At 53.6% G+C, this 22,396-nt stretch overlaps 1 protein-coding gene across 2 annotated transcripts; it reads left to right on the top strand.

Moving 5' to 3' along the window:
• Positions 1–689: 689 nt before the first annotated feature.
• On the top strand, positions 690–22,174 carry DPY19L3 (dpy-19 like C-mannosyltransferase 3). Of its 2 annotated transcripts, XM_081107583.1 has the most exons (19): positions 690–824; positions 1,596–1,748; positions 2,123–2,259; positions 7,686–7,776; positions 9,601–9,722; positions 10,246–10,391; positions 11,966–12,089; positions 12,777–12,911; positions 14,381–14,512; positions 14,962–15,063; positions 15,963–16,036; positions 16,230–16,388; positions 17,095–17,208; positions 17,522–17,633; positions 18,690–18,746; positions 19,450–19,532; positions 19,911–20,043; positions 20,140–20,298; positions 21,202–22,174. In XM_081107583.1, exons 2-19 carry the CDS (start codon positions 1,646–1,648, stop codon positions 21,544–21,546), a joined length of 2,328 nt encoding a protein of 775 aa, XP_080963709.1. In that variant the 5' UTR covers positions 690–824; positions 1,596–1,645; the 3' UTR covers positions 21,547–22,174. The 2 variants fall into 2 exon arrangements, with proteins under 2 accessions (XP_080963709.1, XP_080963710.1); XM_081107584.1 differs by lacking the exon at positions 14,381–14,512.
• The last annotated feature ends 222 nt before the right edge of the window (positions 22,175–22,396 follow it).

Genomic DNA, 22,396 nt, shown 5'->3' with positions numbered 1-22,396 from the left:
CTAAAATATTCCTCCTCCCGCGGTAATTTTCATAAAGTGCTCCTGGTCTCCTAGAGGCCTCGTCCATACTCATAGCTCACTGCTCATCATCGCTGCTACGGAAAATCAAAGCAACTCGTTTAAAGCAGCCGCACAATTAAACACTAAGCAATGCGTCCTGGCCGGTTCGGCTTAGTGGGTAGGGCATCAGCCTTCAGACCCAAGATCCCGGTTTGGTTCCGGTCAAGGGCACGCACCTCGGTTGCAGGCTCCTCCCCGGCCCAGGCCCTGCTCCGGCGCCCGCAGGAGGCACCCAGCCGCCGTTTCACATCCATGTTTCTGTCTTGCCTCCCTCTTCCACTCTCTCAAAACCAATGGGAAAGTGCCCTGGGGTGCGGATCGGAAATAATAAAAGTGCAAACAATGCCGTGAACAGGACCGGCTCGCGTTCCTCACCACCACCGTGCGAGCCGCTGCCCACCGGCTCGGTGCTGCCTGCACAACTGAAATGCGGTCCCGCCGGAGCAAACCGGAAGTGTGCTGCTCTCTTTCCGGCGGCGCGGCTTGGATGCCGACCCACCGGAAATGCATCGCTTCCTTCCGGCCGGCGCCACACGGGGAGGGGCGGGGCCACGCTGACGGACGGCGCCGGCAACCTATGGGCGCGGCCGCAGCGGCCCGGGATGCCCGGCCTCCCTGGCGCGCCCCTTCCCGGGCTGCTGACGCCTGAGGCCCTATTTCCTAGCGGCGCGCGTCGTTCCTCGGCTCGGGCATCGGCGCCCCCGCCCTCGGCGTCCCGCCCGCCAGCCCTGCCCGCCCGAGCGGCTCGAGGACGCTGAGCGCAGGTCCGTCCCTCCGCGAGCGTGCGGGCCTCCGCGAACGGGAGCTGGCGTCGCGGCCCAAGGCGTGTGTCCTGCTGTCGTGGCGCCGGGGTGGCTGCGTGGGCTCCGACAGCCTCCGCGCCTGCAGGGACCTCCGGGCTCGTCCCGCGTGCGCCGGGGGCGCGTGGGTCCGTGTGAACGAAGGAGCGAATGAATGAATGAGCGAATGGATGCGTGAGTGAATGAATGAATGCGTGAGCACGTGAGTGAATGAATGAATGGATGAGTGGACGGAGGACTGAGCGCGTGGATGGACGTGTGAACGAACGAGTGAAGGAAGGAGCGAGTGGATGGACGAAGGAGCGAAGGAGCGGGTGGGCCGGTGGGCCAGGGGCTCTTGCTCGGGAGCAGGCGGTGCCCTCAGGGGCCCTAACCCGCCCGAAGCTCCACGCCGGGTCCGCTCCCGCGGGCAGGTCACTAGTGGAGCGTCCACTCCGAGCCCGATGGGCAGCGCTCGGGGCGGAAGGGAGGCCGGGGTCGGTGCAGGGCGGGGCTGCAGGGGTCTCCGCGGCCTCGGTGCCTCCACACGCGCTGCTCTTGGTTCTCGGGTGGGGTTCCGTTCGGGGTTCCATAGGTTCCGTGTAGAGTTCCGTAGGTTCTCGGGTGGGATTCCGTGCGGGGTTCCGGGAGCCTTGCTGGGGGTGGGGCTGCGAAGGTGAGACTGGGAAGCGCCCAGGAAGGTCACCTAAGCCGGGGACGGTGCTGGCTGCGGGCCATTCACTCCGCTCCCCGCAGGTGTGTCTGCAGGAGCCTGGGACGAGCCATGCGTGGGCGCCGTTGACACCATGATGTCCATCAGGCAGAGGAAAGGAGTCCGAGCCACAGACCCGTCGGGGGACGGCGCAGCCCAGCAGGAGGACGGGGCGCCGGAACCTAAGCTGCCCTCCGGTGGGTGCCGCACGTGGCCTTCGGTCACTCCCACTTGTCCTGACACCCCCACGTTTCAGTCTGATGAATAAGTGAGCACACCTGAGGGTCTGAGACAGACTGTGCAATTCTTTATTTTTTTAACATTTTTATTTCAGAGAGGATGGGAGAGGGAGAGAGAGAAACATCAATGATGAGAGAGAATCACTGATCGGCTGCCTCCTGCAGGCCCCCCACTGGGGATCCAGCCCGCAACCCAGGCCTGTGCCCTTGACCGGAATTGAACCCGGACCCTTCAGTCTGCAGGCCGCCGCTCTGTCCACGGATCCAAACTGGCCAGGGTGGACTGTGCCATTCTTTACCGACTTAGTTCTTTATCGGTTTGACTTTTCCAGAACGTCGTACCAGCAGAAGATTATGGAAGATTCTGTCATTTACAGTCGGTGGAGCCGTCGCCCTCTGTGCTGGACTCCTGACGTCCGTCTACCTGGCCACCTTACATGAGAATGACCTGTGGTTTTCCAACATAAAGGTACGGGTTCCCGTGAGCCCGGCATGAGATTCCCGTCAGTAGGTCCCACAGAATCCAGTCCCTTCAACAGTGTGGCGATGGAGTAAAAAGACTTTGTGTTTTTTGGTAAAATAAGATCAGAATGTCTACAATCCAGGGCGTTTCCTAACTTATTCCAGGGAAGCAGCAGTTACTCAGACCAGCGCTTTTCTTTTTGTTAATCCTCACCCGAGGATGTTTTCCCACTGATTTTAGAGAGAGTGGAAGGAAGAGAAAGGGAAAGAGAAACATCGATGTGAGAGAAACACATTGGTGGGTTGCCTCCTGCATGTGCCCCGACCAGGGCCCCGGACCAGGGCGGAACCTGTAACCAAGGTCCGTGCCCTTGACTGGAATCGAACCCGGGACCCTGCGGTCTGCAGGCTGACCCTCTGTCCACTGGGCCACTGGATCGTGAACTTGGTGCCGTGGGTCACGAGTAATGCTTTCCTTCGTGACATCACGTACAAGAGAGTGCCGCCACGTGTGCGGGGGTGCGGGATCAGCCATGAAACTGCATTGTGTGTGTGTGTACAAATGAGGTCACAGCATAAACATGTTTCTTCTGTTGGGTGGTATTAAAAAAGAAAGAAAGAAATTCGAAAGGCACTGCTCTGCGCCATGGAGTCCCCGCCCAGTGATCGCAGCGTGTCCACCTCTAACTGGATGTGCGCGTGTCGGGGGCCAGCCATGACTCCGGGGAAGGACCATAATTTTCTTCACGCTCATGAAGCTCTGTGGTGTTTTACACACCAGTTTCCTATTGTCCCTCTTTTCTCTCTCTTTGTAAGCATTTCTAGTGGTTTTTTTTTAAATATATATTTTTTTATTGATTTCAGAAAGGAAGGGAGGAGAGATAGAAACATCCATGATGAGAGAGAATCACTGATCGGCTGCCTCCTGCACACCCCCCACTGGGGATCGAGCCCGCAACCCAGGCCTGTGCCCTGACCGGGAATCAAACCGTGACCTCCTGGTTCATAGGTCAATGTTCAGTCACCGAGCCACACCAGCCGGCTCTAGCGTTTTTTAATTTGGCCCTGTTTTCAAAACGAGTATATTACGCAAGGAAACTTACATCTTGACAGTGTTTTTGAACCAAATATGCCTTTTTCTTCTTTAACCCAAAGTGTCATGACCTGTGCCTTACCACCGTGGTGTCTCATGACCGGCTGGCTGCTTACAAAGGTAAAATTCACCTTCGCGGGCCGAGGATTTCTCGTCTGTGAGAATATTCAGAAGAAACAACGTGGAACGTAAAGATAGTCCCCATAGGGAGTTTGCCAAAGTATCTTGAGCTTTGGTTCCCGCGTTGGAATGACCAATTAATTATCTGACTGATCTCTGGTAGCTTATGGCACGGCCTGTATCATTACACCTTTATACAAAGTGTGATGATAGCAAAGAAGAATGATCCTTACCCTTTAGTGACAATCGCTAGTTTTTCTTGTCAGAAAGAATTTCACTCACCTATCTCTCTTTAAAGCAGAATGTTTATAAGCAGGTTCTCTAGAATTAAGCAGTTGAATGTTTACTGATTAGCACAGTATTTTGAATAAAGACTCAAATACCCCTGTGTGGACACACAGCGAAGTCGGGTGCTGGTAACGGAAGAGTAAGGAGGGTGCAGAAGAGGGCCCGTAACTTAGCTTTAACCTGTCGGGTCACCAGTCGGTCAGCAGGTGTCTGTGGAATGAAGGAAGGAATTCTCGGAGGAGCAAGAGGCCCGTCAGACACAGCGTCCGGTGCGGGGGCTGGGTTAGCGCTCGGGGCAAAAGGCCCTGCCCTGCATTCCCTCAGACTGATGCAGGCCTTCCCTTAAAGTCGTTTTCTTAAAGTGCATTCTTCCTTCTCATTAAAAAATAAACCCCTTGACAACAAGGGCTAAATTCTTGCGCCTTTCTGTCTCCCCAGCAAATCAAAGTCCAGTGATAAGGAGAAGTAGTTGCCCCTGGCTGAACGCACTCGAGACCCTGGATTCTTTAGTCGTTTTTCCTCACGCTAGAATTTCCCACTGTCCCTCATTTATTTGCCATCACAGAATTTGAATATCTTCCCACTGAACACTCTCACACAGCGAGGGGCCTTCAGAAGCAGTAGGGCTAGTCCACAGTGTGGCAGCCACGTGAGGCCAGGACTGGCCACCTCGGGGTCAGCCCGGTGGGAGGGCAGTCACTTCGACAGGCGTCCGAGCGCCTCGGAGCTTGGCAGCTCCAGTCACCCGAGGGCGCGAGCCGTGCATTCTGACGGGTGGGCGTGGGCTTGCCAGCCAGTTCCCCATGTACGTGCCGGGGAGATGTTTGCTGAGGGAGCTGGGGGCTCGCTTCCCAGCGCCGACGGGAACAGCTGTCTTCCTGTGAGCTGCTGTTCGCTGGTGAGATGATTGTCCACCCAATTCGGAAACAGATTTCGGTTATAAGGTTAATCTTCCCGTGCTTCCCCACCACCTGCAGCCTCGTCATTTGGGGGCAGTTTTTATGAGCAAAAGTGATTTACGTGAGATTTTAAAGGACCGAGTGAGATGCTCCGTTTGCACCTTTGGTGTCGTTTGTCTAAAAGGACTTGTTACCCTGTGTGCTGCCAAGGGGGCGGATCGCTCTTTCTGGGCAGTCGTTTTTTTTTCCCTTGATGCTTTTCCTTTTAGTGCTTCTGTTAAATCACTGTATCCACGACTACAGAATGGTTTGAGCTGTACAGCTCCTTAAAAATACACCTCCTCTGTCTCTCCACTTCTTTAGAGAAGATGTTCGCTTCTCTCGGCATCACTTTCCCGGTGGAACCCACGCAAGTAAAAGGGGAGGTATTTCTCGTCTGCATTCTTTAGAGGCAGCGCTATTGCTGTGCGTTGTCCGTGGCACAACCCACCCGCCCGGCAAAGTATAAGTTGCTGTCGAGCTGGGGAAGGGTTTGAATGGGGGAAGCAGATGTCGTCTTAGCAGGAAGCAGATGTAAAACTTGCAAATGTCTGTCTGATAAAGTATAGCATTTGGTTCCCTACAGCTGGTGCCAAGATCACCAATTCATCATGTTTGAATGCATTTTTCCTAATTACGACCCTCTGTTCCGCACGCGTTCCGGGCGGCTTAAGGAGGGGGCAGGACGCAAACGCTTTCTCCCGTGAGTACTTCCAGCACGGCCTTTCTTTCCCCGTCTCGATGAAATCAGTCTTTCCGCTCGGCCGGCGGGGCTCAGGGGTTGAGCAGGGGCCTGTGAACCAGGAGGTCACGGTTCGATTCCCGGCCAGGGCACAGGCCCGGGTTGTGAACTCTGTCCGCTGTGTGGGGCGGGCAGGAGGACCAGTGCGTCTCTCTCATCATTGATGTTTCTGTCTCCCTCTCCCTCTGCCTTCCTCTCTGAAATCAATAAAACTACATTTTTTAAAAAAGGTCATTTCCTCTCGGAAACCGTGTGGGGGAGGAAGCCCCCACAGAGAGTGACGGGTGGGGCTCTGCAGGCTGATTTGGGGCGTCGGTGTGACGTCAGCATGCTCCCCGGGAGGCGGCCGGAGAGAAGAGGAGGAGTGTCATTACGCTGAGTGCGGCTGTTCTGCGTGGAAGGAAGCTAATGTCGACTCAGTTAACGTCCATGCCCCGCCTCGGGGGGTCCTTGACCCGGTAGGAGTCTGAACATTGGCGAGGGGAGCGATGCCAGTTTACTGCCATCAAAGCAACAGAGCCGAGGTCGGAGAGGCTGCCTGCCCTGCTGTGGAAGGCACGCCACAGAGCCACGGGAGAGCTCGGGAGCCGTCGTTTCATACTGTCCTGCCCGAGAAGCGATGTGTGATGAGATTAAACATTAGAACCTGACTGGGCCTTCCTTGTTTAGTTTTAATATGTTTTTATTGATTTTTAGAGAGAGAGGAAGGATAGAGAAATAGAAACATCGATGAGAGAGAGATCACATCTGTCGGCTGCCTCCTGCACGGCCCGCACTGGGAATCGAGCCCACAACCTGGGTGATGACCTCCTGGCTCGTGGGTCATTGCTCAACCACTGAGCCACACCGGCCGAGCTGGGCCTTCTTTTTAATATTTTATTTTTCCAGAATAAGTTTTTTTTCCACGAAAGGAAGCTCCTTATATCCAATTTGCTACCCTACCCCTCCTCCCATTTTTTAAAACAGTTAACAATGATAGAACATAATAGTTTGTTTTTCAAGGTCAATAATTAGATGTCTATACTCTTACATAATTGAATATTTCTTCAATGCGCTATTCATGAATTGATTTATAACACCTTTTTTTAAGAATAAGAAAGTTAAAAAAAAAGGGAATAAGAAAGTTATTTAAAGAAATACTTAAAAGGGAGAAGAAGTAAGTAATTTCCAGGTATGACGATAAATAGCATGAGTGGTTCCTTCAATGAAATATTTATTAGTATTTGAAAAATAGTTGGCGAGACGGGAACTACAGAGGTGGTAGAAGAGGGTTATCAGTGGGGAAGCCGGATGTGTGGTGTTTGCCGTCTCCCCAGTGGAGCCGGGATTGTGGGATGTGGACCCGCTGTAACAGGAGACGCAGGTCTTAGGGCGTTGCGGATCTTAGGGCCTGGTTTCGAACGCTGGTGTAAAGGAATCTAGAATGACACAGATTATAACCATCTGTTCACGCAGAATGCTTCACATGTACATACATGACATACAGGATCGAAGCATAGTAGTGGGATTATTCCCGGAGTCTTCCTATCCTCAATACCAGTTTCCTGCATATTTTATGTTAATGTCTTAAATTTTATAAACGAATCTTACAACCCAATTGACTAATAGCTATTGCTTTAAATTTCCATTCTAAAAATGGACTGTGTATGTTAAAGCCCTTTAGATATCTTGTACCCATTTCCCTACATGAACACTTTCCATTTGTCAAAGTAAAATTCACATGTAAAAGGTCTGTCGCATTTCACTATGACGTCCTTATGTTCTTACAATAAAAGGAAAACTATTCACCTCATGTAGTATTGTCAGCTTTTAGGCAAGTGTCTAATGCAATTACAGTTCTTTTCATATGGGGGATTTTTTTTGCTGTTTTGGTTTTGTTTCTCACATTTTACGTAAGAATGGTGGTGGGGGTTTGTTTATTTGTTTTAATTTGTGTGAAATACAAGAAAAATGTTGCCTCTGAAACATCAACTAAATGGAACTAGTTGTCTCTGCTTTTAAACATGCTTTATTATAAGAAATTTTACACACCCATAGAAGTAGAGAGAATCGTATAATAAACCCCTAAATACACACCCAGCCTCAGCCATTATCAGCCGTCCGTTGCTTCTGTTTGCCGAGATTTCTTAAGACTCTGCCTCCAGAGTGGTTTCCCTTCTGAGCTGTAGTTCTGTGTCCTGTCTCGATAGTGACAACAGAGACGTAACCAGACTAGGTTGTGTGAACCCAAATGAAAATTGCCCTCGTTTCAGGAGGTGGAGCGGGAGATCTCCTTCCGGACGGAGTGCGGGCTGTACTACTCCTACTACAAGCAGATGCTGCAGGCGCCCAGCCTCGCGCACGGTAAGGCGCCACGCCCTGCGGGTCCCCACCTGCTCCCGTGTCAGCCAGAAAACACGTTGGCACGGAGGCACCTGACATGCTCCAGGGAACGCGTGTTGTCCTTCTTTGACCTTTGTCGTTTTACTTGTTAAATAACGGAATGTTCTGCTCTCGACGCTGTCTAATACCTTATGTATCCCTCCTTCCCCCCCTCTGCGAGCCGCCCTCCCATAATTCATGTGTGTGATTTCTCGGTCTCACGGCTGACTTTTCTCGCGATCCCCTGGGAAGAGGTCTTTGCAGTGACAGGGCTGTGGTCTGGATGGAGGGATTTTGATAAACCAAGCGAATTACAGCCGTCCCCGTGCCCCATGCATTCCTCTATTTTTGCAGTGGCCATTTCCCCCATTTCCACTGTTTCTAAGTGCTCACAGCCCACACGCTTCACCTTGGCCCCAGCGAAGGGAAGCGGAAGGTCCCCCCGTCTTGTCTGCTGATGCGCGTCACCCGGCACGAGGCACAGCGGTCCTGTCCCGGACTCGGGCTCAGATGTGTTTTTGGCGGGAATTCTCCAGGGTGATGTCTTGTGCTTCCCTGTCACGATGAGAAGCGTGCGATTTTGCTTCTCTTCCTTTTTGTGCCATGAAAGTCCGTTCCTGTGTGGAAAGGCTAATTACCCCTCAGCCAACACGTAATGGCTTGGCAGCTGTTTGAGGCCGCGTCGCCCGTACCTGTTACCTCAGTAGAGCTGCAGAGTGACACTGACTCTGCCCTCCCTCCCGGACCCGCCAGCTGAGCTCTGTTATAGAAACCCTTTTTCTCACCAGCTGACCGGTGGCCCCGAGGCATAGTCGGTGCAGGAAAGGCAGGCTGAGGTGAGCGTGAGTCAGGGCGCTGTTGGCCAGGGCTCAGCAGTGGGCATTCAAGTGGGTGTCTACCTGCTTCTGGGTGGGGTTTCGTGGGGGGCAGAGCAGCTCCCTCGCTGTGACCTGTTGAAAGTCAGCCCTGGACACAAGGGTTTGTCCTTCCCGCCCCTGCAGGCCACACGAGGGGGGCGGGGGGGGGGGGCAGTGGCATGTCCCGCCTCCAATGGGTGACCTGCCTCCTGTCTGATGACCCGGGCTCAGGCCACGGGCTGGGACTGGAAAGAGGGTGGAGTTTGGGGGTCAGGGCACGTGGCCCCAGGCCTGACACCAGCTCCTCCGGCAAAAGAAAAGAAAAAGACAGTGTCTTTAAACAGAAACATCATCGATCAGTCCCCACAACAGAGAGGCACCGAGCCCAGCATGTCAGGAGTCCGTAGTGAGGTGAGAAGCTGCCGAGAAGGTGACTGCCACCTTTTCAGTGTCGCTGGACCCGGCTCACCCGGCGCTTGTCCCGGTGGTTCTTCCAGAGCATTTCAAGCAGATGCCGAGGGGGCGAGTCCTGCAGCGGCTCTGCCTCCCGGGGTTTAAAGGTCCCTGAGAGCAGGCAGAGCCACGCGTGGCCGGCGTTCGCCACGTCTCTGCCGTTTCTTCTAATCCGTAGGCTCCTTCCCGGCTTTTCTTGTAATTGTTTGTGGAAAACGCTGAGTGATCTGCCGGATAGTGTCCCACTTTCTGTGTTTTCCTGGAGCCCCGGCGCCTGCCTTGCTGGGGTTCTGTGGTCTGAGCGGCCCACCAGGTGGTGGTGGGTCTGGCGCTGGCTGGGTCCAGGTTCTGGTTCGGTCGGGATGCTTCCCGGAGGGTGTCGTCCGCTCCACAGCAGGCACGTTCTCTGGCCCTTGCAAAGACTGTGAGTAGTTTTGAATAAATGAATTACTTTAATGGTAATTCTTTTTCCTGGTTTTTTAAATATCAACCCTAGGTTTTCGTGGCTTAATGTACGATAACAAAACAGAATCTATGCGGACCATTAACCTCCTTCAGCGAATGAACATTTACCAGGAGGTCTTCCTCAGTGTTTTGTACCGAGTTCTGCCCATACAGGTATGTCGTGTTCCGTGGCGTCGAGTTGTTAAGAGCAGGTGAACGTCAGGATCTGCCATTTCAGGTTGAAGTTTGGCGTGTGTCATTCTGACCTTCAGCCGGCTTGGTGGGAAAGCAGCAGTACCCTAATCATCTTCATAAATACTGTGACGTTTGCTTTTTATTCCCGTCTTACAAGCTGTGTGGTACATGTGATGCTCACGGCTTACGATGTGTGTGCAGTCGAGAAGCGGTAAACGTTTTCAGGTGGACACGTGATCGCTCCTCACTTATCTTTGAAATAAAAGGCACTGGAACGTTACCAAATCACAATGACCTCTCTTCACGAGAGCAGGGGGAAACCAGACAAAACCAGGTGTGCCCTCGTCTGAAGAGGGAAGCCCCCTGGAGGCTCTCTGGAGGGATGTGGGCTGTGGAGTGCGATCAGCTCCAGGCTTCTGGGTGAAGTCCTACTGTGTGTTGTTTGAGTGGCAGGGAGAAGGCAGGGCTTCCCTCACGAGTAGTTTCCTCGTCCCTTTTGCAGAAGTACCTCGAGCCCGTTTACTTCTACATCTACACCCTGTTCGGGCTGCAGGCGGTCTACGTGGCGGCTCTGTACGCCACCAGCTGGCTCCTGAGCGGCACCTGGCTGGCGGGGCTCTTGGCGGCTTTCTGGTACGTCACCAACAGGTGAGTCGGAGCCGCTGTCGCCTCCTCCCTTTACACAGAGCAAAGGGCAGTCGCTGGCTTCCCGGCTCAGAGGAAGCTGCTCTGCGCACCTGTCAGTCAGGGAGCCTCTGCCAGCGCTCGGCCTGAGGACAGGGGGCCGTGTGGTCAGTGTCTCCAGCCACACACCTCACCCCAGAGACGGGTGTGATTCCCACCGTCACCCCCAATGGGGTGCGCAGCTCTCGGCCCGCGGCGCGGCGAGCACTGCAAGTGTGAGGAACGCTGCGTCATCTGACTTCCTATTCCAAATACGGGAGCAGGATGAAACCGCTTTTTAAAAAACATATTCAAGACAGAAAAACTGCCTGACCTGCCGTCGCAACACCAACACTGAGGAGGAAACTGACAAACTCGGGCACAGGGTCTGACACTGATTCTATGCCAGAGTCCCAAACAAACTGGTTTCTCCTACAACCTCACTGAGGGATTACTGCTGGCCGAGCACTGTGCAAAATGCTTCCCGAGTAGCCCCTTACGAGCCCTAGGGAGGAGAGACTGTCATTACCCCACCCTAGGGATGAGGACGTTGAAGCTTAAGGGCTAACTCACAGTGATAGGTGAGTCTGTGTACCTATGAGAATAAGTATATGTCAAGGCATGTGCATATCTGAGTCAGTACACACGCTGCGAAGTCTTGGTCAGAATTCTACCGGAGGGGTGCGACCACTGTGCCAGGATGCCTCCTAGCATTCTGATCTAGCCTGTTCTTCCTGCTAAGAGTGAGCGGATAGCAGGGGAGTCTGGCAGGACACACAGCAACCTCCGCTCAGTTTAGGAGGGCTGTCCTGAGTATAGGGCTGCCCTTAAAAAAAAAAAAAAAAGAGTGAATGGAAGTCACATGTGTTTGTTTTAAGAGTAAATCAAAGATATTTATTGAAGGCCAAAAATGTGTAGAGACAGTTCTTGGAACCAGTGGAAAAAGATGAAACTTGACCTCTACTTGCCCTCTAGGGGTCACATTCTAGGGCAGTGGTCGGCAAACCGCGGCTCGAGAGCCACATGCGGCTCTTTGGCCCCTTCAGTGTGGCTCTTCCATAAAATACCGACTTCTGTGCCTGGGCCACGAAGTTTCAATCGCATTGTACGTGCGTGCCCACATGTGGTATTTTGTGGAAGAGCCACACTGAAGGGGCCAAAGAGCCACATGTGGCTCGCGAGCCACGTTTTGCCGACCACGGTTCTAGGGAAGCAAGGAGTTTGTAAAAATGGTCAGTGGTGACAAGTTCAGGGCGTGTACAGCGTGAAGAGCAGAGAGGAGCTTGCACGGGTGAAGTGGAGGCAGTGAGGCAGTCACAGGAACACACATGTGTCTGCCCAGATCCCCCTGGCTGGCTGCCACGTGTGGACGGGCACCTGGACATCCTCCCTGCCGAGTTTACGTTGCGGGGATGGCGGGGGAGGACAGGTGGTTACTGAGAACCAGTCACTAGAGCCTGGTGCCCTTCGTGTGGCATAGCCGTTGTGTAGGACAGTAGAGGCGGCCACGGCACGGGTGGCCACGGCACGGGTGAGGACTGTGCTCCCTGTGTGTGCAGGACAGACACCACCCGGGTGGAGTTCACCATCCCGCTGCGGGAGAACTGGGCGCTGCCCTTCTTTGCGGTCCAGGTCGCAGCCATCACGTATTTCCTGAGGCCAAACCTGCGGCCTGTGTCCGAGGTAAGTCCCAGAATCCTTCCTGTTTCTAATCTCCAGTGTCATCCAAGCTCAGAAGTGGTGACAGGCGGGTGCCCCAGGGCCTGTGTGGAGTCCTTGGTTCATGACCAGATTTTGAGTTAAAGGAAGCCTTCTTCTGAGCCTCCTCCCCCTTTGCCAAGAAATGGTTTCCTTTTATTGTTTGAAATGTGCTCTACAGCAGGGCTGGTGTGGTTCAGTGGTTGAGCATCAGCCCATGAACCAGGAGGTCACGGTTGTATTCCCAGTGGAGGCACATGCCCAGGTTGCAGGCTCCATCCCCAGTAGGGGGCGTGCAGGAGGCAGCCGGTCAATGATCCACTCTCATCATTGATGTTTCTCTCCCTCTCCCTGCCTCTCGAAATCAATAAAAATATATACTTTTTAAATATACTTTTTATATAATCCTGCCTTAAGGAGTTGCAGCAAACCCACAGACAATTTCTGCAAAACGGTGGGCACCCTTAAGCCACTGCTCTTGCGATGCCACTTGGTGTGTGGTCACCTCTGTGCTGGTGTGGGGTCCGCGCAGCGCATGGTTGCCTCCAGTGCTCGGGTTGTCAGAGCCACGGTCTCTGTTCTCTGTTTGCTCAGAGGTCCTGCTGCCCTCGAACCCGCCCGCGAGGCTCCTTATCCCTCAGGACGGGCGTTACAGAGGTTTTCTCTCCACAGCGGCTGACCCTGCTCGCCATCTTCACGTCGACGTTTGTCTTCAGTCTGACCTGGCAGTTTAATCAGTTCACGATGCTGGTGCAGGCGCTGGGGCTGTTCGCGCTGGACTCCCTGGACATGCTGCCGGCCGCCAAGGTGAGCACGCGGTGGGACGGGGAGGCGGCGCTGGTGCTGTGCTGTCGCAGGTGCGCACATGTGTCACGTGGCGGAAATGTGCTGTTTGAGCCGGTGGTTAACAGCCTCGTGTGACCATCTAAACCAGGGGTGGGCAAACTTTTTGACTCGAGGGCCACAATGGGTTCTTAAACTGGACCGGAGGGCCGGAACAAAAGCATGGATGGAGTGTTTGTGTGAACTAATATAAATTCAAAGTAAACATCATTACATAAAAGGGTACGGTCTTTTTTTTTTTTAGTTTTATTCATTTCAAACGGGCCGGATCCGGCCCACGGGCCGTAGTTTGCCCACGGCTGATCTAAACCCTTATTCTGCTTATTGTACGTGAAATGGCCAATTTATTTGGAGCACAAATATCTAGATCAATTGTCCTTTATAGAGAAGATTTAAATTTCAATTCATAAGACAGCTCTCAAAATGTGTGGCTGTGCACCATCTCCCCAAGGAAATCTGTGGGTCTATAGCAACTTTCCTGTGGTCCCTTATAACATCCTCACGGCAACATTAACCAGCCTCGGGGGTGAGCCCGCAGAGGCCACACGGACTCCCTCCGAAATGAGGAACTTCAGCCCTGTTTGTTCCTCGCGTGTGTTGCAGGCCTGACTTTTAAATGCTGACGAGGGCCTGTTTCCTTTGAGGTCAGAGCACAAAACAAGGGGGAAATGTGACTTGCTGCTGAGTGAGAGAGTTTTCATAAACCAGCGTGAACCTGCTACGGTCTAACTGAGAGAAAAGAGAAAAGTATCAGCTCTTAATTCTGTTTATTTTTTTGAGGCCTTTTTGCGTGGCTCCACGTGGGCTGAGCTCTGCTGCTTTGAGTTTTCATTCTGTTGGTGTCACTGGCCAGAGCTGCTCACGGGCACTGATTTCCCTGCGCCTCAGCTGGCACCTGTGCCCGTCCCCCTGACCCTGAGGCCGGTGCGCGGCCCTGTCTTACCACCAGCCGGTCCCCACACCAAGGCCGAAGGCCGGCCGAGGTGCTCACTTGCAGCTCCAGTCCCTGGGGAAGTAGGTGTGTGCGCACACACACGCACGCACACGCACACACGCGCGCGCGCATAGGTAAAAGGAAACAATGGACGACGTGGTCCTAAAGTGGGAAGTTGGGAAGTAGTGGGAGAGGATGAACTGCTGATGGTCAGCTGTCAACAGTAACTGGAAGGAATTCAGGAGAAGCTGAAGGCTACAGATTGCGTTTCCAGGATGCGGTTAAAGCATCTTTCTTCCTCTGCTTCATGGTATCCAGTTTGTTGCCTCTGTAATGTTACAGAATTCCCAGTGTTGTGTGGTTGAAGTAAACAGACGTGTGTGACTTCGTTTCTACTTTGGCCTGTACTCCGGTGGGTGTTCTCTGCGTGTGTGTAACTTGAGACGGGGCGCTGGTCTCCTGATAACCTGCCTGCCCCCCCTCCACTCCCCCTCCGCAGGCGACGTGGCTGTACTCCATCCAGGTCACAGCTCTGCTCCTGGTCTGTGCCCTGCAGTTTTTCAATTCCATGATTCTTGGATCTTTGCTTATCAGTTTTAACCTCTCAGTATTAATTGCAAGAAAACTTCAGGTAGGAATTCTTTTTTTTTTTTTTTTTTTGTCTATAAGTTTTTTAGTTCGTGGGACCTTTCATGCAGCGTTCAAAGGAAAACTGATGACCGAATTCCCACTGAAAAGTGGGAAGGGCATCATTGGGTTTCTGGAAATCCATGGTTAGCATTGATGAGAGCTGCCACGGACAAACCGTCACAGCGGTGGTTAGAACAGGCTGTTCGTTGACTCAAAAACATTCATTCTCATTCCTGCTTTCAACCTTAATTATAAGGAAATGTCACTCGTACTTGAGCTCTTTAGATGCTGTTATATCTGATCATCTGTAAAGTTATCTGAGACTAGAAGAAAACTAGTAGGTTGTTTTCCACATATTTCCCTTATATGTTGCATGACCCAATGTTTCTTAAATGTTTATGAAGTTATATTAAAATTTAAGAATTAAACCTCAACTCTTTTAATTTCTAGAAAAATCTGAAAACTGGAAACTTCCTTCATAGGCTTGGGAAACTATTGTTACATTTACTTGTGGTTTTATGTTTGACGCTTTTTCTCAACAACATGATTAAGGTAGGTTAATAAAATGCATATTTTACCATTTCTAAAGAGTTACCAGTTTTACCTTAAACAGGCTCAGTTTGGGGGGATATTGTTTTATATTTATTAAGCTGATTAGGGTGACATTGGTCAACATGAGCATATAGGTTTCGGGTGTGGGTTTCTATGTTACAAGATCTGCACAGGCTTAGTGTTAACTTGTTTCAGTAACAGGATTATTTTTTTGATTTTAGTCCTTGCTTTCTATTCACTCTAACATGTTCTACCTTGAACTCCTTTTAAGTTACTAAACTTTTTAGAAACTCAACTTTAAAAGCCTTAAACAAGTATTTCTCTCAATTTAAAAAATTCTATTTGTGGCCATTGGAGGTTGCAGATTATCAGGTTACTGGTTTTCTGATCTAAAAGATGATACTCAGCCCTAGCCAGTTTGGCTCAGTGGATAGAGCATCGGCCTGCAGACTGAAGGGTTCCAGGTTCGATTCCGGCCAAGGGCACATGTCTGGGTTGTGGGCTCGATCCCCGGTAGGGGGCGTGCAGGAGGCAGCCAATCAATGATTCCCTCTCATCATTGATGTTTCTATCTCTCCCTCTTCCTTCCCCTCTGATACCAATAAATATATTTTTTTAAAAATAAAATAAAAGATGATACTCAATGGGCTTCTAAAGCCAAAGAAGCCCACCTTTTGTCTACTTTACATATTAAACTTATGCATAAGATTCCGTCTGACACAGTGATTCTGCCATAAAAGGAAGGGACAGCCTCGGGTCCCTGCTCAGGAGGCTTGGGCCCTGAGGACGTGGTGGCGCGTGTGGCACCGCTGGTTCTGTGCGCCCCGAGCCTGTGCCCGGGGGGCCCTGGAAGCGGCACACAGGGCACTGACGCAGTTTCTGGCTTCTCCCTCCCACAGAAAACGCTGAACCTGAAGTCTGATGAGCACATATTTAAATTTCTGAAGGCCAAGTTTGGATTTGGAGCAACAAGGTACACCTGCATTTAAAGTCTTTTTTCTTTTCTTTAAACAATAAAATGTATGTTTGCTTTTTATATTAAATCAGCAAGGACTTTAAAAGTTAAGTTATCATTGTGCCTTCAACTGCTCATTTCAGGCTCATTTGGGGGGAAAATGGAAGTTTCCTGACACTGGGTTTAACCCTACGTTTCCGTTTGTCCCCAGAGACTTCGACGCGAACCTGTACCTCTGTGAGGAAGCGTTCGGCCTGCTGCCCTGGGACACCTTCGGGCGGCTCTCGGACACCCTGCTGCTCCACGCCTACCTGCTCGTCCTGGGCGTCACGGCGACCATGGCGCTGGCTGCCGCCCTCCATCACCTCAGGTGTGCAGGCTGCAGGCTCCGGCGCTGGGCGTGAGGCTCGGTGTCGCGGGAAGCAGCAGAGAGAACAGGGTGGTGCTTTTCGGCCTCATGGCCCCAGGGCGGGTGGGGGGCTTTATTGACGGAAAGACGACTTAGAAAGGTGTGTGCAAGTCTGGGGTCCTGACTCGCGGAAACCGCCTGAGAAGCAGGTGCCGTGAACGATGTTAGACGCGTGAGGCGCGTGGTTAAACGTGGGTGCGTCGCTCCAGCGGGCGCAGCAGGTAGAGCCGTCGGCTGGAAGTGCCCCGGGCACTGTTGTCGGTTCAGCAGGAACTGAAGCCCAAGTTCATGGCACGTCTTCACTTTTTCTTATTTGTAAAAACTTAAAAAATACTGGTAACTCGTAAAACAGCTTTCAAGATCTTAGTTTCCGCATTTCAAAAGGATTTCTGTTTGTTTGCTATTCTCTTATAATTTAAGGACTGAAGTACTTTCTTTCCTTAAAATTAAATTCGTTACATTTTAGTTTTTCTGCTTATTAATGCGTTCCTATTGTGACACTTTTAGCCTCATAAACAAATTAAAATGACCAGTGGCAATTCATTTTGTCTTAGGGAAGTAATACATTTCTAAATACATGAAAGGGTGAGTGTATTGTCTCTAGAAGAGAGTTGACTAAGTTAGCATCCTGTGTCCAGCTCTCACGTGTCTGTGCTGTTTTGTCCAGCGACTCTCCCGCCCAGGGTCACACGGGAAGGTGCGCGGTCAGCCTGGGGCCCGACACCGCCTACAACTTAACACACACCGTCGCGTTCGGAGCCTTGGCGCTGAGCACAATGAGGTATTCTCGTCTCATCTCCGACTTATCCTCTTATCCGGCCGCTCTTCACCTGGCCTCAAATAGCAGTGTCATGGGAAGCTGTCGTTGTCTTCCTTAACGGCCGAGGTTCCCACAGAACATCCTTGTCTGCCGTCTCCTCCGAGGACAAAACCGCAGTCACAGCGGTTTTCCCGGATCAGAGCATTGCGGGGTTGATCCTGCGTCAGCCCTCGGGTCGGGCGGTTATTGCTCCCCTGGCCAGCGTTTCTGCGCAGTCGGGTAGGATCTGACCGCACGGTTGTCTGGGGCTGACCTCTGCCTGCTGTCCCCGCAGAATGAAGTACCTGTGGACACCGCACGTGTGCGTGTTTGCAGCTTCTGGCCTGTGCAGCCCTGAAGTGTGGGGGTCGCTTCTGAAGGTCGTTCGCCTTCACACCCCAGCAAGGGTCAGTGCGCCTCCGCCCCTCCATGTCACGGCTTCTCGTGTCTCCTCCTGCCAGCTCTGTTATGTAGGAGTTGCCCAGACAGCCGCCTGGTAAAATGGATACTAAATGTGAAGCTAAAAGTGGAAAACTGACACATTATGATTTTATAAGGATTTTTTTAAATTTTATTTTGTAATCATTTCTTTCTTTCCCAGCCATCAATTAGATATGCTCATTCTACAGAATTTAGAAATCCTGAAAAGCACAAAAAGAAAACTTAAAAATCACCAATAAGCCGAAACCGGTTTGGCTCAGTGGATAGAGCGTCGGCCTGCGGACTGAAAGGTCCCAGGTTCGATTCCGGTCAAGGGCATGTACCTGGGTTGCGGGCACATCCCCAGTTGGGGATGTGCAGGAGGCGGCTGATCGATGTTTCTCTCTCATCGATGTTTCTGACTCTCTATCTCTCTCCCTTCCTCTCTGTAAAAAATCAATAAAATATATTTAAAAAAAAAAAAAAAAATCACCAATAACCCTACCGTCCAGAGCTGTCACTAATGTGACTGTAATGCGCTACCTGATGGTGCTGGGCAGCCGGCAGTGACCAGCCTCCAGGTGTGGTTCTGCGTGTCCTGCCCTCTGGCCTCACTAGGGGGCAGCGTGGGCAGCGACCCCGACCCTGACCGTGGTTCGGTGGCTTTGCATGTTGGACACCCCATGAAATGCTCCCTTACATTGTATGTCAGTTATTTAAAAAAAAAAAGTTGCCGAAACCGGTTTGGCTCAGTGGATAGAGCGTCGGCCTGTGGACTGAAAGGTCCTAGGTTCGATTCCAGTCAAGGGCATGTACCTGGGTTGCGGGCACATCCCCAGTAGGAGATGTGCAGGAGGCGGCTGATCGATGTTTCTCTCTCATCGATGTTTCTAACTCTCTATCTCTCTCCCTTCCTCTCTGTAAAAAATCAATAAAATATATTAAAAAAATAAAAATAAAAAATAAAAAAAAAGTCATATGTTTACAAAGCAAAACTGAGCCCAACGTGTTCCAAGCACCTGTCCCTAACACTGTCTCCGCAGGTGTGTGTGGTGCGGCACGCAGTCCCCCTGCTGACACTGCTCTGTCTGGCCTGCAAGGTAGGACGCGGTGCCTCCTGGCACTCACCTGGCACAGAACGGGCACGGGGGCTTGGTGGGCTGCCGGCAGAGTGCCCGCGGGGTTAGGACTCCCTCCCTGGCCTCTGGGGAGCTGGCTTTGGTAGGAGGACTGGCCTGTTTCCAGATAGTCATATAAACACTACCAGTTCAATCCTTCTGATTAGTTTTGGTTTCAACCTACTGTTCAGATGGTGCGAATCCTGCACATAGAGGTGTTTCCAGACCTGATTTGAGGGAATGAAGCAGGAGCTTTTCTCCCCCGTGACCTGCTCGCTATGGAGTGCGGGTGCTCTCACTGCGTGTGCGATAGAGGCTCCCGTCCCCGTGAGGACAGCGGGCACCCGCAGGCAGGGCAGCCCAGGCCACGGGGCCCGCCATGCAGCTTTGGAGGAAATGGTCCCTGTTCGCAGTGGACTCGCTTAGGGAATGAAACAGCCCGGCTTCGGGTCTGAGACCCTCCATTGAGAGACATGGGCGTTCGTCATGTCGGCGACCCTGACGCTTTGTCACCTCGATGGTTAGAGGCTGGGACTGTCGCCTGGCGGTGCCCCAGCCCAGCAGCGAGCAGTTCCCGGTCAGCTCCTGCCCTCCAACCCCAACCACACGCAGCCCCGGCTCTTCGTCTCCGCAGCAGCGACCGCTGGGGTGAGGGTGACTGTTGTTGGTTTTGCTTTCGCTGCAGTTCTGGCCGGGAGTGATGGACGAGCTGTCGGAGTTGAGGGAATTCTACGACCCGGACACCGTGGAGCTGATGCACTGGATTAAGTAAGGGGCCCTTCCCGCCACTCGGTGTCACCGGGCGGGGTCAGCCGCCGTCTGCTCCCTTAGGAAGCTCCCGGCGTTAAGTGGGTGAGCGCCGTTGCTGGGAAGTGAGTGATGGGCGGGTCCCCACTCGGTGCAGGGCGCCTGCTGCCACCAGCTCGGCCCCGCCGGGCGCTGGGCTGCAGTCCGGCATCCATGGGAGTAAATGCGCAGCCCCCGGGGATGGGTCAGGGCTCCTCTCAGCGCAGGTCCCAGCCCCGTCAAACCCCGAGGATGCCGCTCGGCTCCTCTGCAGAGCGTGGGGGCTGACGATTCAGGTGGACCCCCACCCGTCACCTGACCTGGGGAGACCGCGCTGGGGCTGAGACACTCACCTTCCAGCTCCAACACCCCGCGGACGGCCGTGTTCGCGGGCAGCATGCAGCTGCTGGCCGGGGTCAAGCTGTGCACCGGCAGGACGCTCACCAACCACCCGCACTACGAGGACAGCGGCCTGCGGGCGCGCACCCGGGCGGTGAGGGCCCTGCGTGGGACCTGGGAAGGGCCTGGGACGAGGTGGGGGGCGTGTCCAGGGCTCAGGCCCCGCCCGCTCATCGGTCATCGCCCGCAGGTGTACCAGGTCTATGCGCGGAGGCCCCCCGAGGAGGTACACGCGCTGCTGCGCGCCCTGGGCGCCGACTTCGTGATCCTGGAGGACAGCATCTGCTTCGAGCGCAGGCACCGGCGCGGCTGCCGCCTGCGGGACCTGCTGGACGTGGCCAACGGACACGTGAGCGCGGGCGGGTGGGCTCCAGGGCCCTGGGAGGGGCCGGGCCCTGAGCCGGCATGGTCTCCAGGCGTCTGCACACGGGCGCCGGCCTGCAGCTGGCTGGTCAGGAGCCTCTGCCCACGGGTCTTGTGGAAGGTTTTGCTGTTAAAACCAAAACCAAAACCTCGGCCTTTCTGAAGCTTCTGCTCGAGCATCAGTGAGCCGGTCCCTCGTGGCTGTGGCTGTGGCTGTGGCGGCCGTGCCGTCTCGCTCTCTCCGGGGCCTGTCCACGGGCCGCGTGCACTCCAGGCAAAGACTCCACTGTACAAGGTTCCAGGCTCAGAGCTAAGAGCTAGTCTCTTGGAGGAGTTCAGGCGCCCAGCACGGGATCCTGAACTGTGGCCACCAGCTGAGCTTGGCCCAGAGCCCTGCCCGGTCCCCCCACCGACCCGTGTGTGACTCTCGGTTCCCCACCCGCTGCCCCCTGAAGGCCTCGGGAGCCGGGGAAGGCTTGGAAGCTGGGGTTCCTGCCCGAGCAGAGGCCCTCCTCACCACCTTGAGCGCAGGAGGCGGCCCCGGGCTGCGTGAGTTCTGCTCTGTGTAGCGTTTTCTCGCGGCCATGAGTGAGCTGAGGTTTGCTGGGTCCTTGCGAGTCCTCCTGGTCACGTTTGTGAGAGAAACAGCGTGTCCCCCTCAAACAAGATCGAACTCCGTCCCAGCTTTGCCGTCGGGGCGCCCTGTGCCCCGCACCCCCTCGGCCTCGGCTCTCCCCCGGGGCTCTCCCCCGTGTGCCCTCAAGCAGCCACTGCCATCGGAACACATCCCTTACGTTCACGGAAGAACCAGCTCCTGTTTCTACCGTGTTGTTTCCTATAAGTTCGATTCTTTTTTACCAAATTGTACTTGGTTTTGTTTTGGCTTCAGACGATGGACGGCCCGGGGGAGAACGAGGCGGGTCTGCAGCCGGCAGGCCACCCCCGCTTCTGCGAGGAGATACGGAGGGGCCTGCCCGCCTACGCGGCGCTCTTCACCCGCGTGTTTCAGAACAAGACCTTCCACGTCTACCGGCTCCAGAAGCACGTGGCCGGGCCCCCGCTCCGTCTGCGTCAGGACAGGCTCCATAGCTGGCGTTTCGTGGTGATGCAGCTGGAGCCTCCGCGCCGTGGTCGCTGCGCTCGGCGACGTTCACACCCCGGTCCCCGCGCGGGAGCCTCTCCTACCAGCTTCGTCGCCTCGTCTCCGTCCTTCTCTGGGGGGTCTCCAGCCTGAATGCTCTCAGCTTCCCAGGAGGGACGTCGGGTTCCGTGGCCGGGAAACGGCACGTGTCCATCGGGGGCCTGAACCGCGCGTCCTGTGGGAGATCCGCAGCCCGTCCAGGGTTTGAAACCCTCTGAACTTTCAGGTGACCTCCGGCCGAGGGGGCTGACATGCATCGAGGGTGCGTATGTAACACTGTCTCACTAGTGAAGGCCAATCAGTGGCTTTTTAAAGGCTCTTTATTGTCCTATTTCACCTAAAAGTTTTATAATATTTTCAGATTACCATGCTTTTCATATTTCCAAAACAATCATGTTAGGTCCTTGTAACCAGAATGTCTTGCTGTGCTCCGTCTGAAATGTATCGTGTAACACGTGTCGTGTACTGTGGGTGCATGTGTGTGCGTGGGCGCATATGTGTGCGTGTGTGAGTGCCGGACACAGGGACGTTTCAGGGTCCACATTATAAGTCGTTAAGGGGCGGGAATGTGTATGTGGCCGTGTGCGTGTCCCTGTCCAGTGTGATCATTTTACGACCTACTGACACCACTGACCTATCCTGCAAGACAGATAACTGCTCCTTATTTCTTACTTGTTTAAATGGACTGGGTTTGCACAATTTTATAAACGCTTTGTTTTTAGCCTTTGTATTTTTACAGCCTCGCCTTCAGCCTGAATATTTTCTAAAGACTGTCTCTCACCTGCGTCACTAACGCAGTATTTCTGGCCGAGGGCCTTCCTGCCCAGTCGGGCTGGTCTCCAGTGACACTGTGAGGGGCCGGGGGCGGGCCACTTCCTCCCTCCACTACCCAAGTGCCTCACGTCCCGCTCACCCCTGCGCCCGAGGGCGCTGCGTCTGCTCG

The sequence above is a fragment of the Myotis nattereri genome (assembly GCF_964212035.1).
Source record: "Myotis nattereri genome assembly, chromosome: 15".
Taxonomy (NCBI): domain Eukaryota; kingdom Metazoa; phylum Chordata; class Mammalia; order Chiroptera; family Vespertilionidae; genus Myotis; species Myotis nattereri.
The sequence above is the reverse complement of the archived record's forward strand: the minus strand, read 5'-3'. Positions and strand labels throughout refer to the sequence as shown.